Genomic DNA, 14,890 nt, shown 5'->3' on the forward strand with positions numbered 1-14,890 from the left:
TAAAATATACAGTTTGAAATACATACATTTTTAAAAGCATAAAACTGTTTTTATCTAGATGTACATTAGAGCTTCTAAAGAGAAATCTGAACATTTATTACAAATAAAAGATACTATAACATCATGTGAGATACAGTCCAAAAGCTGCTAGGAAACAATTTCGACATGTAGAACATAAATTTCTACTTTGGCCAGAGTTAAAGTCTGATCTTTTTTGATCTTTAAATGAAATGGAATAATGTTAAATTTACTAACGTCTTAAAACTGCACAAAGTACTGTTGTGATTTTAAGTACTAGTTAGCTGCACAGTCCATTTCTTTTTCTCATTTATATTGATATGACAAAATCAAACACATGAACTGTCTAAAACAAAAATGTGACTTCCTTTTAAATGAAGGTATTTGAAATTCTGTAGACCAAATTATTCAAGTACAACAGACTGTATTTTATACACACAAAAGATTTATAGGAATTATGTTGTTTTACACTCACAAGCAAGTTATGAGGATAAAATACCTTTTCATGTACTTTCGAACATCAACACTTGGCATACAAAAATTTCCTTCTCTAAAGAGATGATATACAAGAAAGAGTTGTTAGCAGTTAGCTGTTTGGCATTTGTAAATGATTGCTGTTTCTAGACAATAGCAGCAGTATTGCTCACCTAGAAGAAATGAATGTACCAACAGTTTATATACTGCTACAATCTGAACCACTTCATCAAATTAGCTTAACATTACTATACATGAGGCTAAAAAATTTATAGAAAGTGACAGAATAAAGGACATTAAAATTAATCCAGAGAATAATTATGATTCTTTTTTATAGGTAGCATCTATGTCAGCTGTAAATTTTACCCATAATTTAATAGTTTGCTATAAAACATACACTATAAATTCTCTTTTCTTAGCCTGGTTATGTTTAATTATTTTATTACTAATAAGTGAAAAGGTCTGAATTTATAATTGAAAATTTACCACACCAGAATAAAAGTCAGGTATTTAGTATAATTTGCTATAACTTTGAAAATAGTAAAATTTGATAACATAATAATACTTAATTATTGTGCTGATAAAAATCAAATCACAACAATCCTGCAAACTCCCCACTGTAGTAGTGAACTATATTAGTGTAATTAAGATGTGAGATTTTTAAGATTACATATGGATAGTATTTTCTAAAATATCATACTCTCCCCCTAGCCCCTGGGTCTGTGATTATAATACATTTTAATTTTTATTGAAAACCAAAAGGGTAAAGTTGCCAACTTGTGTTTTTCCTAACAGATACTGAAGTTATAGTAAGAAATTTATAAATTTTTTGCTTGAACTAATTTCTCATTTTAGTGTGAATAATGTACAAAGTAATATTTAGATATGTACTAAAATCTAGTTCAGTAGTAAAATTAAGTTATGAAAAGACTTTAGAGGTATTCTCAGACAATTTTCTATTAAGGAACTTACTAATGCTTAGGCTGGGAACAAAAGCACAAATGGAAATTTTTTTTCCATCTATAAATATATATATTAAAAACAATCATGTTTTAAATCATTGACTAAGTTAGGTGCAATAATCAAAATTAATAGGTATGTTTACCTTGAAGAAAGATATTAATATCTTTTTTGATATCACATTCAGGCCTATATATGGACAAAAATATTTTAAATTTTAATGCAGAACAGCTCTCTACCTAGCCTCATCAGTGATTATGACCTTCTTCATTATATTTTCCTAAACCATCACATACCTCTGTTGAATTTGCAGCATATTAGGAGGATTACTATAAATAATTTCAATTGAAACCATGATGCTTAATCTGTGATTTAATAGGTAGGTCAAATAACATTATGTAAATTGTCCTACAAAATATATATTTGATTATATTTCAAATGGGATGCTTTCAAGTTGATAGTGGTAGCCAAAGGCACTGAAAACTTAAAAGGTGATAATATTAAAAAAACTTGCAAAATTCATATATTTTAATTTTAATGTATTATAAATGTTCACCAAATCTAAAATACCCTAACTGTGTAAGATTCCTTTTCAAGGAGTTATTATTTTTTTAAAAAGTTATAAATAATTCTTATACTATATCTCTCTGTCTTCAAAGATATGGAATATTATTATCATTACATAAATAACAAATAGTCCTTTAAAGGAGGAGCTGAAGGAAATTGGACAGGAGAACTGTGGCTGATTTTCCCTGGTATTATGTCATTTATGGATATAAAGTTGAAAACATCATTTTCATTTCAGGGAGAACAGGCCATGGTAAGAAAAAGCAAGAGTCTAGTTGCTTCTTTAATAAAGTTACTGTGCATCAGCCCAGCTGAGTATAAGTTTATAATTAAGGCTATATATGCAATAAGAGAAGAACTGAGGCAATATTGAACAAATCTGAAAAATAAAATTTTAAAGAGAAAACTTTACTGTTTTTCTCCCCATAATATTGATTGTATCACATAGTAGCTTATTTTCACTTTACCTGTATAATATTTTACACAGATAAGACATTTCTTATTATCCCATGTTAATAAAATAATACATTTCCCTATTAAATTATCTGCTTTTCTGGGGAAAAATCAATATTGATATTCCCTTAGAAATCAATCGCTAAAGCTCCTAATTCAAGGAAACACTGTTCTCTAAAAATCATGTTTTTTTAATAATATGAAAGGACCAAATGGAGAAAATTTTCTTGTTGAAGGATTTTTAGGGCACCAAAGTAACTGCTTAAGTACTTCTGGTGACTTAGAGTGAACTTCCTTGTCTAAATTCTCAGTTTGACAATTGTCATGGCAACTGAAGACTGAATTTATCAAAAGCCAGCTTTTCACTTAAGATATAGTACCTTATTAAATGTACTATTACAATGCATCAAACTGATGGCATTCCTAACTGGCCACAGAAGATTCATTCATGTTTTTAAGTGAAATCAGCAAGTGATTTTGTAAGCAAGTAATTTTGTATGTATTAAATATTTATTGATGGAAGGGTAAGAATTTAGAGTTCAGTGATGAATGAACACAGAAACTAATGAACACTTTGAAAAGACATTATAGAAATGCAGTAGTCAACATTTCAACATGTGATATATTAGAACCATTAATTTGTTCCAATAAAAAAAATCTCAATTTTTAGACAAGAAGGAAAATCAAACCAAGCATTAACAAACACACACACATCTCCACACATACACTCACATAGAGCCAAATCTATGTATCTTGGTATTTTTGGAAAATTGTCCGAAAAAATGTGAAAAGATGGCAAAATAAAAACTAGTTTATGGAGTTAAGAAAAAGACAATTACAATTAAATGTGATAATTAACTTAGGAAGAGTTAATAAAAAGTTAAAAAAATAAGTCCCATGATTTTAATTAAAGAAACATCAATAACAGCAGGACTATTTCTGCCACTGATTTCCTTCCTCTCATTTCAGAAATTACTGGATTAAAAGAAAGGGAAAAATAGTCTGCTAGCAGCTATTTATATAACACCAATGAAGGCACAAAAGAGTGGATTCAGAACCAATGAGTGAAGATGTGAGTTTGGCATGAACAAAAACTGACCCTGAAATACAGTTAAAGATCTGGCACTATTTGCATTTATAGTTGCATTCTTAAGTGACTTATGAATTAGGGATCTATAAAAATCTTTTCTTTCTTTCTTTGACAATAAAATATACTTATCAAAACTTGCTAGCTTATCTGTGCAAATATTACTAAAGCAAAAAAAAAAAGTATGAAAATAACCCCTAAAAAGGCCTGCTTTTGATATGTTCAAAAGATCCTGTGTAGAGTCAGTCTCTGAAGAATTTGCATTATCTGGAGAGAGAAATCAAAATGTGGTATCCAAAAGAGATAAGGACAGCTGTGCCCTCCTAAGACACTTTTGAATCTGTTGATGAAACTTTAAAAAAAATTTACTTTCTAAGAGCGGATCACAGATAAGCCACTACTCATTAAGAAAATTTAGGGTCAATAGGCTATGTTTTGACATAAAACACTATTGGACCATTTCAAAGAATTCTTTAAAAGTGTATTTATGTAATTTGGCTATATTATCATTGACTCTATTGTCACTAATAATTATATATGGTCTTAGGGGAAAAGGGGCCACTGAAGTCACTGGGTACAATATTATTTTACACTATCTCAGGAAGGAATTATTAGATTAAAGAATTAATATAAGCTGAAGAATTATTAGATTAAAATCTCTAAATTTTTTTCTAAAATTTTTGCTTATTAAAAAAAAAAGTCATAAGGGTTGCATTTACCTCCTAATCAAGTATTCTAGAATAGGAAGTCATTCAGGATGAGACTGTGGAAAGAATCAGATTAAAAGCAGGGCAGTGAGGTCACCAATTGCTGTTCTCCCCAACACTTGTTTAAATAACTAAAGGTATCAGCAACTGGTAACTATTCCACATCCGAAGCATCATTGTCAGAAAGATGATAGTTACTTCCCTTTACTCGAATGTATTCAATATATCTTCCTTCATCAGAATCTGAAGCGCCACATGTACATAGCCTGTTGTCAAAAAGTGATTCAATTTCCTCTAATTTTTTCCCTTTGGTTTCAGGAAGACAGCCATAGATGAAAAGAAGTCCCACAGCTGCAAATCCAGCATAGAGGAAGAAAGCTCCTGCAATGGTAAATAATATGTATGAATATATATATGTAGGCTTAAGTCAGAAGAGTACTCAATTTTGACATTTCTCCCCCTAGTCAATCATGTATAAGCATGGTAGGAAATGGGACTAAAAACCTGCTAACCTGGTTTACTCAAATTGTTCTGACTCTATGAATATAATGCAACATTTAATGCCAAATTCAAGAATAATAAGAATAGACCAGGCTCAGCTGTAATTTCTGCTTTGAAGCCTTTCCTCCTGTTCGTTACTAGAGGGAATTACTCCTTCCCATATGCTTCCATAGCACTATGCTGACAAGTATTATATGATAAAAAACCAAGAAGTATTATAATTATGTGCATATGTATATCTAAATCTTGTCTACAAGACTAGAGGCACTTTGAGATGGGGGAAATTTCTTTCTTATGTTGATTTCCAGAACCAAACACAATAATGACATTGCTAAATTATGCCTCAGTGGAGCACACAGGCAACTCCATCCTTCTGGTTTCTCGTGCCACAAGTCTGGGAGTCATTCTTGACATTTCTTTTATTCTCCTACCCAACATTCAATCTGTTAGGAAATCCTGTTGGCTCTATCTTTAAAATATAACCCAAAGATGACAATTTCTTAGTAAATTCATAGATATCTGTGGCTATTCTCCCTCACTACACTATTGCAATTATCTTCTAACGGGTCACCTTGTTCCTTCTCTTAGACCTTTATATTCCATTTTTTTCTCCATCATCTGACATACTGTAATGTAAGCTCTATGAGTTCAGAGAATTCTGTTTTGCTGTAAGATTATGCATGTCAGTGCAGTACAGCCATAAAGACATAACTACTACCTGTTTGTGTTTTCTCAATTTCAGTAAAGCAAGCCTGATGGATGAGATACCTGAATGCATGGCTTCTTTGTATTCTCTCCATATTTCCAAGATGGCATTTCCTTTATAATTGAATTCTTCATTTAAGTTTAAGAACCTATATTTTAACTTTGGTGGGGAACAACCAACTATAATAAAGTCCTTGCCTAATTCTAGGCCTTCAGACCAGATTATCTGTATATAGGATGGGGAAAGCAAAATGAAAGACTAATGTGACAAATAGCTGAAGAAAGGGTGTCACAATTAGAACTGGGAAGACCTGGATGTAAAACTGGTCTCAGTGTCTTCTAGATAGTCATTTAACCTCTGTGCCTTAGTTTCCTCATTAAATAAAGTAAGATGGTTTCACAGTTACTATTTAAGCGCTGGCAGTTTATGAGTCTATAAATAATATAGTCCAAATCACAAACAGGTATAGGTAAAATGGTTACGAGATACTAAAGAGAGAGACTTGCTCTTTTGTAAGTAGCAATGTGGTCTACTCGAGGGCAGAGTCTGTTGTTTGCTCATCTTTGGAGTCCCAGTGAATAGGGCAGTGCCTGAACACATTTGAGGGTCTAGAGAATTAATGTGCCCTTTTAGCTGCCAGATGGAATATACTGGATAGCAGACCCGAAAAAAGTGTTGAATTGTACAATTATACAACATAGCTTTAAACTGAATAATCATAGAAGTTAAACAACTGAGTAAAACATTTTGATATGGTAACATAATAGCACAGTAAGGGAAAGACATATTAAACTACTTTCTTAATAAATAGCTATGTTGAAAATTTCCTCAGAAATATGTCTTGGCAACTCTTGAGGAACTGTGGAGGAGTGCTGCTTAAAGAATCTGCTAAATAGAATGAGGGGCTATAAGAAGACAGAAGGGGAAACAGATAAATTGTGAGATATTAGAAAAAACATGAAAGGGTTAACTAAATCAACATATCATTTGTTAAGTACTCAGAGCCATTAACTTTTTCAGGAGCTAGACTTGTAAAATACATTTTTTTCTTTAGTAAAATTCAACTGTTTACAAATCATCAGTTCATTTTAGTATGGTTCTTTTTAAACACTAATTATAAGCTTACATTTATTTTTTTATAGCTTATACCCAAATCAGAAAATATTATGAGGTCATCTAGGATGTGAGGCACAGTGAGAAAAGTCAAGCTCCATGGCTCTGTGGAGAATGTGACCCTGAAAGTCCCATTTATGGTTCAGGACCCATACATCCTGAACCCTTGGCAGAGATTTTAAAATTCTTTTGAACTTAGTTTCCTGATCTGTGTAAAGGGGAAATAATTCCTGCTTTTCCAAACTGTACAGAATAGAAATAATGTATGTTACATGTCCATTAGAATTTTGGATGCTCAAAAATGTGATAGTCAACATTATTCAATTCTACCAAATGATTAATTAGGAATGTTCTCATAAAAATGGTGACATTGACAAGTTAGCTCTTAGAGAATGTGGCAGTCTGACTTCCTCTTCCTACCCTAAAAGGAAGCAGAGTCCTGTGTTATGAGGGCAGATAAGCAAAAATATGGAGGGGAACAGAAATCCAATCTTTAGTGAGGAGGGACAAAAAAAAAAAGGATGGTAATCATGAAAAGTAAAGTGCAGATGGTGAAACATTTTAAATTATATCAAAGCAAATCCAGTTTGGCTTTATACAATATATTTTTTTTCATGATCTTTCACAATTTTGGAACAGTGGCCTAATTAGAAGTAACAAAATCTGTCATTCTAAACTCCTATAGTTAAAAACAGTTAAATGCATTAGTAAGATTCTTAAAGATGATACAGATTCTTGTTTGCAATCTAGATTTCCAAAGCCAAAGAAAGTAAAGGACATTCTTTTAAAATACAGGACTGAAAAAAATATAAAGAATCCAAAGCAGGCAAATGTGCACACTGCCTAGACCCTACTGAGACTGGTCAAACTACAGAGGAGAGTAAGCAGGCCTACTTCTTGTCATGGTCAAATCAATAATGTAACTCACTTTCTCACGTTATTCCTCCTTGGAAAAAAAAAAGTAACAAGTCTATCACAGGACTATAAAACAGTGTAGATAATTCCTCAGCATTATTCTAAAGGAAATAAATCTTATTGGAGTTCTATATTAAATTTCAGATTAAAACAAATATTTAATATATTTATGCAGATGAATGGATAAAAAATGTGGTATACATACATAATGGAGTATTACTCAGTCATAAGGAAGAATAACTATGACAATTGCTGGTAAATGGGTAGATCTGGACACTATCATTCAAAGTTAAATAAGCCAATCTCCCAAATCCAAAGGTCAAAGGTTTTCTCTGATATGTGGAAACTGACCCACACAATAAGGGATTGGGGGGAAAAATAGTTCAGTGGATAGATAAAGGGGAATAAAGAGAAGGGAGGGGGTATGCGTAAAGGAAAGACAGTGGAATGAATCTGATATCACTTTCCTATGTACATACATAAATATATCACTGAATCTCACCATTGTGTTTTTAAATTTTTTTTAGTACTGGGGATTGAACCCAGGGGTGCTTAACCACTGAACTGCATCCTCAGCCCTTTTTATATTTTATTTAGAGACAGGGTCTTGCTGAGTTGCTTAGGGCCTCTTTAAGTTGCTGAGGCTGGCTTTGATCTTGTGATTCTCTTGCCTCAGCCTCCTGAGCTGCTGGTATTACAGGTTTGTACCACCATGCCTGGCCTTGTACATCCACAAGAAATTTAAAAAAATAAATAACTGGGTAAAAACAAATATTTATACAAATTGAATCAAGGATCATGTTTCATTGAATTTTAGTATTTCAAGAATGGTGTTATAATGCTCTCCAAGGGAATCCATTTAGCCATACATGATATGTATAAAATGGTATACTGGTGACATTTTAATGATGATTTTTAGTAATGAGCATTATTAAATGACTTATAAGGCAAGCCTTATGAATTAACAATAATAATAATAAACAAGAAAGAAAGAAGCCATGTATATTCCCAGAGTAATATAGCATTAGGATGTGTTATAGTTTGGATCTGGAATGTCCCCCAAAGTCTCATGTGTTGAAGACTTGGTCCCTACCTAATGCAGCAATGTTCAGAGGTTGAGATTTTAGGAAATGACTGGATCAGAAGGGCTTTAACCTCATCAGTGGATTAATCCATTTGATAGATTAATAATTTGAATGGACTATGGGGAGATGGTAGAAACTGTAGGCAGGTGGAACATGGTTGGAGAAAATAGGTTGCAGGGGTTGTGCCCTGGAAGGTTGTTGTCCCTGGCCCCTTCCCCTTTCTTTCTTTCTCTGCTTCTCAGCTACCAATGAGGTGAGCAGCTGTCCTCTGCTAATCCTTCTATCATTATGTTCTGCCTAATCTCAGGCCCAAAACAATTGAGCAGGCTAACCATGGACTGAAACTTCTATAAATCTTTCCTCCTTAAGTTGTTTTTCTCAGGTATTTGTTACAGGGATAAAAAGTTGATTAACACAGATATATACATATTAAATCAGGGTTATTAAATACATGTCGTACATAAATCAATAACATTAGATTAAAATATCACACAAAAAGGAGAAAAATGATCCCGAACTGAAATATTTTCTCTCTTGGAGAGTCGCAGATCAGGTAGACAAATGTGCTGACATGAGAGAAGCAAAAGCTTCCAACTGGCTATTTTTGAAAAAGGTCTGCTTATGACCCATTTAAATTTCATTTTTGTTTCATGTTTTCTCAGAAGTATAGATTCAGGAATAGCTTTGCTCTCCAAAGTATTACCATGTAAACCTTTTTTTTTTTTTTCTAATTTGGACGATGAGTTTCTATACAAAATGCTTTCTCAGGGTGTTAGTGTATATTTAGGTGTTCAAATATTTAAACATTCTCAAGAAACAACAAATAGAAGTAAATATTGTGTTCATATTTATCATGTCATGAAGATAAGTTCATGATGAGTTTATGTAAAAATCTTTAATTGCCAAATGGGACAAAGCTGAATATTCTAAATATATATCCAGTTTAAAATGCCAGTGCATTTCCTTTCCAAGAAAATAATTATTTCTAAGTGTTCTAAGTAGTGATTAGAAGAGTTTTAAAAATATAAAATCATTGGATAAATAGTACAAATTAAAAGCAGATACCAATTTAATATGTTTATAAGAGAAGGGAAATAGATTTTTATGTTTCCTTGTAATCATTTATCTACAAAATTCATTCATGTATTTATTCACTGGGCAAACACTTTTGAGTGCTTATCTGGTGAATAAAATGCAATAAAAGGACTCAGGAATATAGTTTCTCTCTAGGGATTTATGGTCTAGTGGTAGAGTGTTGGGAAGAAGGCCAGTAAGCCTGTTCTGTAACATGGAATTATAAAAGTTCCTGGAGCATGACTGAGGTGAGATGGGGAAGGGAATCAGAACAGGTTTTCTGGAAGAGTGGATTTCCACAAACTCTACCAAGGCTATGGGGAGATGATAATGAATACCTTGCATTTCACTGTTTAGATCCTATCAGAACCTATGAAGTTGGACGAACAAGGCAGAACTCTCTTTTTAAATTTTTTTTGTAGATGGACACCATGCCTTTATTTTATTTATTTTTTTATGCAGTGCTAAGGATCGAACCCCAGTGCCTCACAGTGCTAGGCAAGCGCTCTGAGCTACAGCCCCAGCCCACAGAGTTCTCTTTAAAAAAAAAAAAGAAAGAAAGAAAAAAATAATGTCTTTTCACTTAAGTACAAAGGATTTGAAACAGCTTCCCAAAGTATTTTTGTAACCCAGCTATTTCCCAGTATTGTTGTTTTTGAAATATGGTCTCCACGTTTTTCACTTGAACACTCTTGTCACAGTTGTGGAAGTACTGGCCTTAAAGAAACTGAAAGGTACAGGGCGTGGCCTGAACAGCACAGGTGGGAGGCATGAGCACAACACATCATATCTTTCAGTATTTGTGTAATTTACTTTCTGCCCTCCACTGACTGTGCTCCTAGACTTGAGTGCTTCCCTGTTACAGGGTATCTTGTTGGCCCTGCCTTCATCTTTCTATTGTTTGTTAAACTGAAAGCTACACTGTGAAGATGTCCAACTGGGGGGGTAGAGGGGAGATATTTGGGGTTACAAGAGTGGATGAGAAATAGCCATAAGCCTCAAGATCAAACCAGGCTCTTACCATAGTATGTAAGATATTCTGCTGTGTGTAAAAATGTCAGTGAAACCAGAACATTGAAAATCCAGTTTATTCCAGATGAACATGCATTTCCTGTACTTCTTGCCCAAAGGGGATATATTTCAGAATTCACAGTCCAAGGCATTGGTCCCATTCCTAAAAAATAAAAAAAAAAAAATTAAAGCTTCTGTAAAATAGCATGTAAAAATTTTGCAAAATAATAACTTTTATTTTAAAAGGAGATAATTTAAGACAATAACAACAACAAAGCCTTTGCTTACCAGGTGCAAAGAAAACAAGATATAAAATAAGGCCCAGAAGTGCAGTCCAAGAGTATGGAGTAGGGCAGAAATTGTAAGCCCAAAATACTTCTTCTGTTTTGAACTTGGTTTCATTTTCACACCTAAAAAATAAGGCAATATAATAAGTGTTTTAGGACATAGTTGGATGTGTTTGGAAATCCCTTAATGCCTTAAGATAAAGGGTACAAATGGTTTTCTTGAAAAAAAATTATTAAATATGTATGTAAGCTCATATAGAACATTTTAAAGCTAATATAATTCTAGGGCAACCCATAGAAATGAACTATTTTTTACCCATCTCTGTATAAATTATACCTTTTTTCTAGAAGAATACTATGAGTCAGTGTTCCAAATTTCAGAACCAAAGGTTTTTCATCTGTGAAATGGGGATGAGAACTCATAGGCTCTAAAGAGGTGATAGGGTGGATAAAGGAAGCAAACAGAACAGTAACAATGATTAGATCTGATTCCAAATAATCATCTGTCTCCTGCTCAATGTCACTGCTTTTCCATCAGTTATTCCTGATGATCTTACCTTCTTGTTCTATAGTGAAGCAAAATGTCCTTGGTTTATATTAATTCTGAAATTGAACTAAAATCTTTTTACCTTAATTGCCCCTAAAGATACAATTAGTCCTGGCTGGGCTCATGCCTATAATCTCAGTGGCTCAGAAGGCTAAGGCAGGAGGATTTCGAGTTCAAAGCCATCCTCAGCAACTTCTTGAGGCCCTAAGCAACTCAACAAATTAAAAAAAAAATGGGGGTGTTGGGATGTGGCTCAGTGGTTATGTGTCCCTGGGTTCAATCCCTGGTATCCCCCAGCCAAAACAACAACAACAACAAAAAACCCCAAAAAACGACTAGTCTCAAAAACACTGTCTTTGTCAACTTCTGAACCTTGACATTCAAGCCTACTTTTATTATAGTGTGTATGAACTACTTATAACATCCCACCTGTCTTGATGATTTAGATGCTTTGTCAGTCCTTTCTCTACCTCCTTTCATACTGTACCACATTCATTTTTACTTCTTAACCATCTAATTCATTGGGCTAATACTTCATTATTTATTCTAAAAGCAGAGAGAGAGGGAAAGAAAGAGAGCGCGCGTGTGCGCACATTTTATAGTTTGATGGAAGTAATATTTTATTCTAAGACATCAAACTTTGGAACATTCACTTTCTGATCACACTTTATTTCCTTACTTTTGATAAGATGAACTACAGCCAAAACTTTTGTTTCTGAACTTCCAGTATGCATTTGCTTCATTACTCAGCTCAGACCATGCCAATACTCTACTCTCTTCACTGGCCTGTAGAAGCCATCCTTCCTCTATACTTGTTTGCCATCTTACCATCTCAGTTTCCAACTAAGTGTGATATCACTAACTTCCTTCAACAACCACTTATTATAAGTTGGCCAAAGTTATAAAACTATGCTTGTGGGCTCCATTAATCTTTCATGATGATTCATCTTAGTGGGGTCCCTAATGATGCTTATTTAATCCTTTATTGTCTTCTCTACTGAATTACCTACCTATTTCAAAGTAGTCAATAAACTTTTGTCAACTGTTGTTTCTATTCAATAAAAGATTTCTTACTATCTTCTGGTCCTGAAATCTTTCCCTGTGGTTTCTAAGGAGATGGATTTGTCTCCTTGTTAAAGAAGAATTGAGGGGGGTCAGGGACAGGGCTCAGTGGTGGAGTGTTTGCTTAGCATGCGTAAGGAACCAAGTACTATACAAAGAAAAAAGGAGAACTTTTCCAAAAAAGGAGGACCTTCAGTTTGAACATAAAATTTTCTTTACTCAACCTCTACTTTTCTTTTTTGAAAATAAAAAAATCTTTCCCAGAAACAAAAAATAGAGGCGAGCTCTTCTCCATCCAGAGGTTATGTTATTCATCTTTTCTAAGAACTGCCCTTTGTGTCAATCATTTTGCATCTTATTCTTCTCCTGCATCCACTGGGGTTATTTTCCATAAAGTCTATTCCTGTCATCTTTAGTTTCTTCCTACTTGAGCCTTCCCTTCTGTCTATTACACAGATCTCTCCTATTCAAGTGTTTAACCTTCTCATATTACTACTACTAGCTCTTCCAAAATCACAGAGGCACTTCTACTCATGAACTCTACATTCTCACTTTCCTTCCCATACCCTTTCCCATACCCTGTGTCACCTGCCAGCTGACTTAGTTGGGGTCTATTTTCCTGAATCTGCTCACCAAAATGCCATCTATGATCTCTTATATTTACTCTGTGGTGGTTGATATTTCTGATATCCTTCCTTCCTTCTCTTCCCTCTTTGCTTTTTAAAGTGTTCTCTGAAGTTTTACGCTTATGCCTTCTGTTGTCATCATACCATCTAATTGTAGACTATAGTCTCCACGTGGATACCCCTTTTTAGTTTATCCTTGACTTTTTTTTTCAAGCTCTATTGATGGGGTTTAGGTATCTGTTGAACATTCACATCTAGATATCCTGCTATACCCTTAAACATAATGTGGCTACAATGAAATGTATTCTAAGAGGAAAGGTGGGGCTTCTATAACTGCAAATCATGACTTAACCACTTACTTTGTTGTGTTCATGCAAAAATTTATATGATGGGTGCTTTTTAATGTGTCAGTAATTAGAACACAATTATTGTATTTATGGAACCTTGAGTTAGATGGACACAAGCATGGACCTGTTTCCTCAATCTGTAAAATAGGTGAAAGGACTATTACCAGGCTGTTAGAACATTAAATGTTCCTATATGTGTGAGCATTGTGCATCTGCATGCTTAGCATCCTGCCTGGCATATGGTATAAGCACAATCAATTATTACTTTACTAGTGCCCCTCGAGCCATTTCTGTTTTACTTAACATAACCATTCTCTGAATTGCATGTTTTAAAATCTTGGCATCATCTTCTGCCTTTTCTTATCCATTTTAGATCCCCTTGCTTTTAAGTATAACTAAAGCACAGTGGCTGAGAGTTTGTACTCTGACACTAAATTCTGAAGGTTAAATCCCAGGTTGGGACATCAAGCTGTGAAGCTAGAATGTATGTGACTAAAGTGCTTTTCAAAGCTATGCCCTTATCTGTGAAATAAGGATTTTCCTAACACACAGAAAGATATTTTTGAGTCTTACATGACATTAATGAATACAATTTCACACAGTACAGGCCAGAAATCATAATCATATTTCTGATGGGCTGTGGATGTAGCTTAGTAGTAGAGCATTCACTTTAATATACAAGGTCCTAGGTTTAATCTTCAACACAAATAAAAAGTATTTCCTAGATACTTTCTTGAATCTGATTCTTCCATTTGCACTAATAAGCACCTCAATTCAGAATCTGAGTGCTTGTGTCATAAACCACTTCTTCTCAGCACAGTCTAGAGCAGACCTCTGATCTGCATTTCCTGATATTCATGTCCTGTGCATTCTTCTGCCCTTGAATGTGGGAAGAACCTGTGACTTGCGTCTAACTCAACAGAAGCTGGCAAAGGTGACAAGACATATGTGGTCAAGTATGTAAGATAGTAGTGCTGTTAAGCTGAACTCTTTCATTCCCTTGCGGCTTTAAAGAAGCAAGATTCTATGTTGTAGGAGGCAGAAGGCTTATTTTGGAAGGCCCCCGGAGGGAAATAAGGGCAGCTTTGACACAAAGCCACAAGTTACTAAATTCTGCTAACAAAAGTGAATAATCCCCTATTGAGCCTTGTTCTGAGTGTTGTACGATCCTAAACAGGGGACCCAGCTAAGCTGTGCCTGGATTCCTGACCCACAGAAACTATGACATAATAAATGTGTGCTATAATAGAAAATAAATATACTCTAATTATTTTTTATGCTTCTAGCATATCTTTCTTCAAATTTCTGCCCTACCCCTATCACACTATAGCTGTTCTAGCCAGTTTGCTG

General features: G+C 34.0%; 1 protein-coding gene across 1 annotated transcript in view; it reads right to left on the bottom strand.

Moving 5' to 3' along the window:
• Nucleotides 1–523: 523 nt before the first annotated feature.
• Nucleotides 524–14,890, bottom strand: part of Slc2a13 (solute carrier family 2 member 13) — a 335,579-nt gene continuing 321,212 nt past the window's right edge. The window contains exons 8-10 of the mRNA XM_015493228.2: nt 10,960–11,081; nt 10,682–10,834; nt 524–4,647 (exon numbers count right to left, since the gene is read on the bottom strand). Of these exons, the coding sequence (XP_015348714.1) occupies nt 4,421–4,647; nt 10,682–10,834; nt 10,960–11,081 (502 nt within the window). The 3' untranslated portion in view covers nt 524–4,420. The remainder of the gene's footprint in view (nt 4,648–10,681; nt 10,835–10,959; nt 11,082–14,890) is intronic.

The sequence above is a fragment of the Marmota marmota genome, unplaced genomic scaffold (genome assembly GCF_001458135.2).
Source record: "Marmota marmota marmota unplaced genomic scaffold, marMar, whole genome shotgun sequence".
Taxonomy (NCBI): Eukaryota; Metazoa; Chordata; class Mammalia; order Rodentia; family Sciuridae; genus Marmota; species Marmota marmota.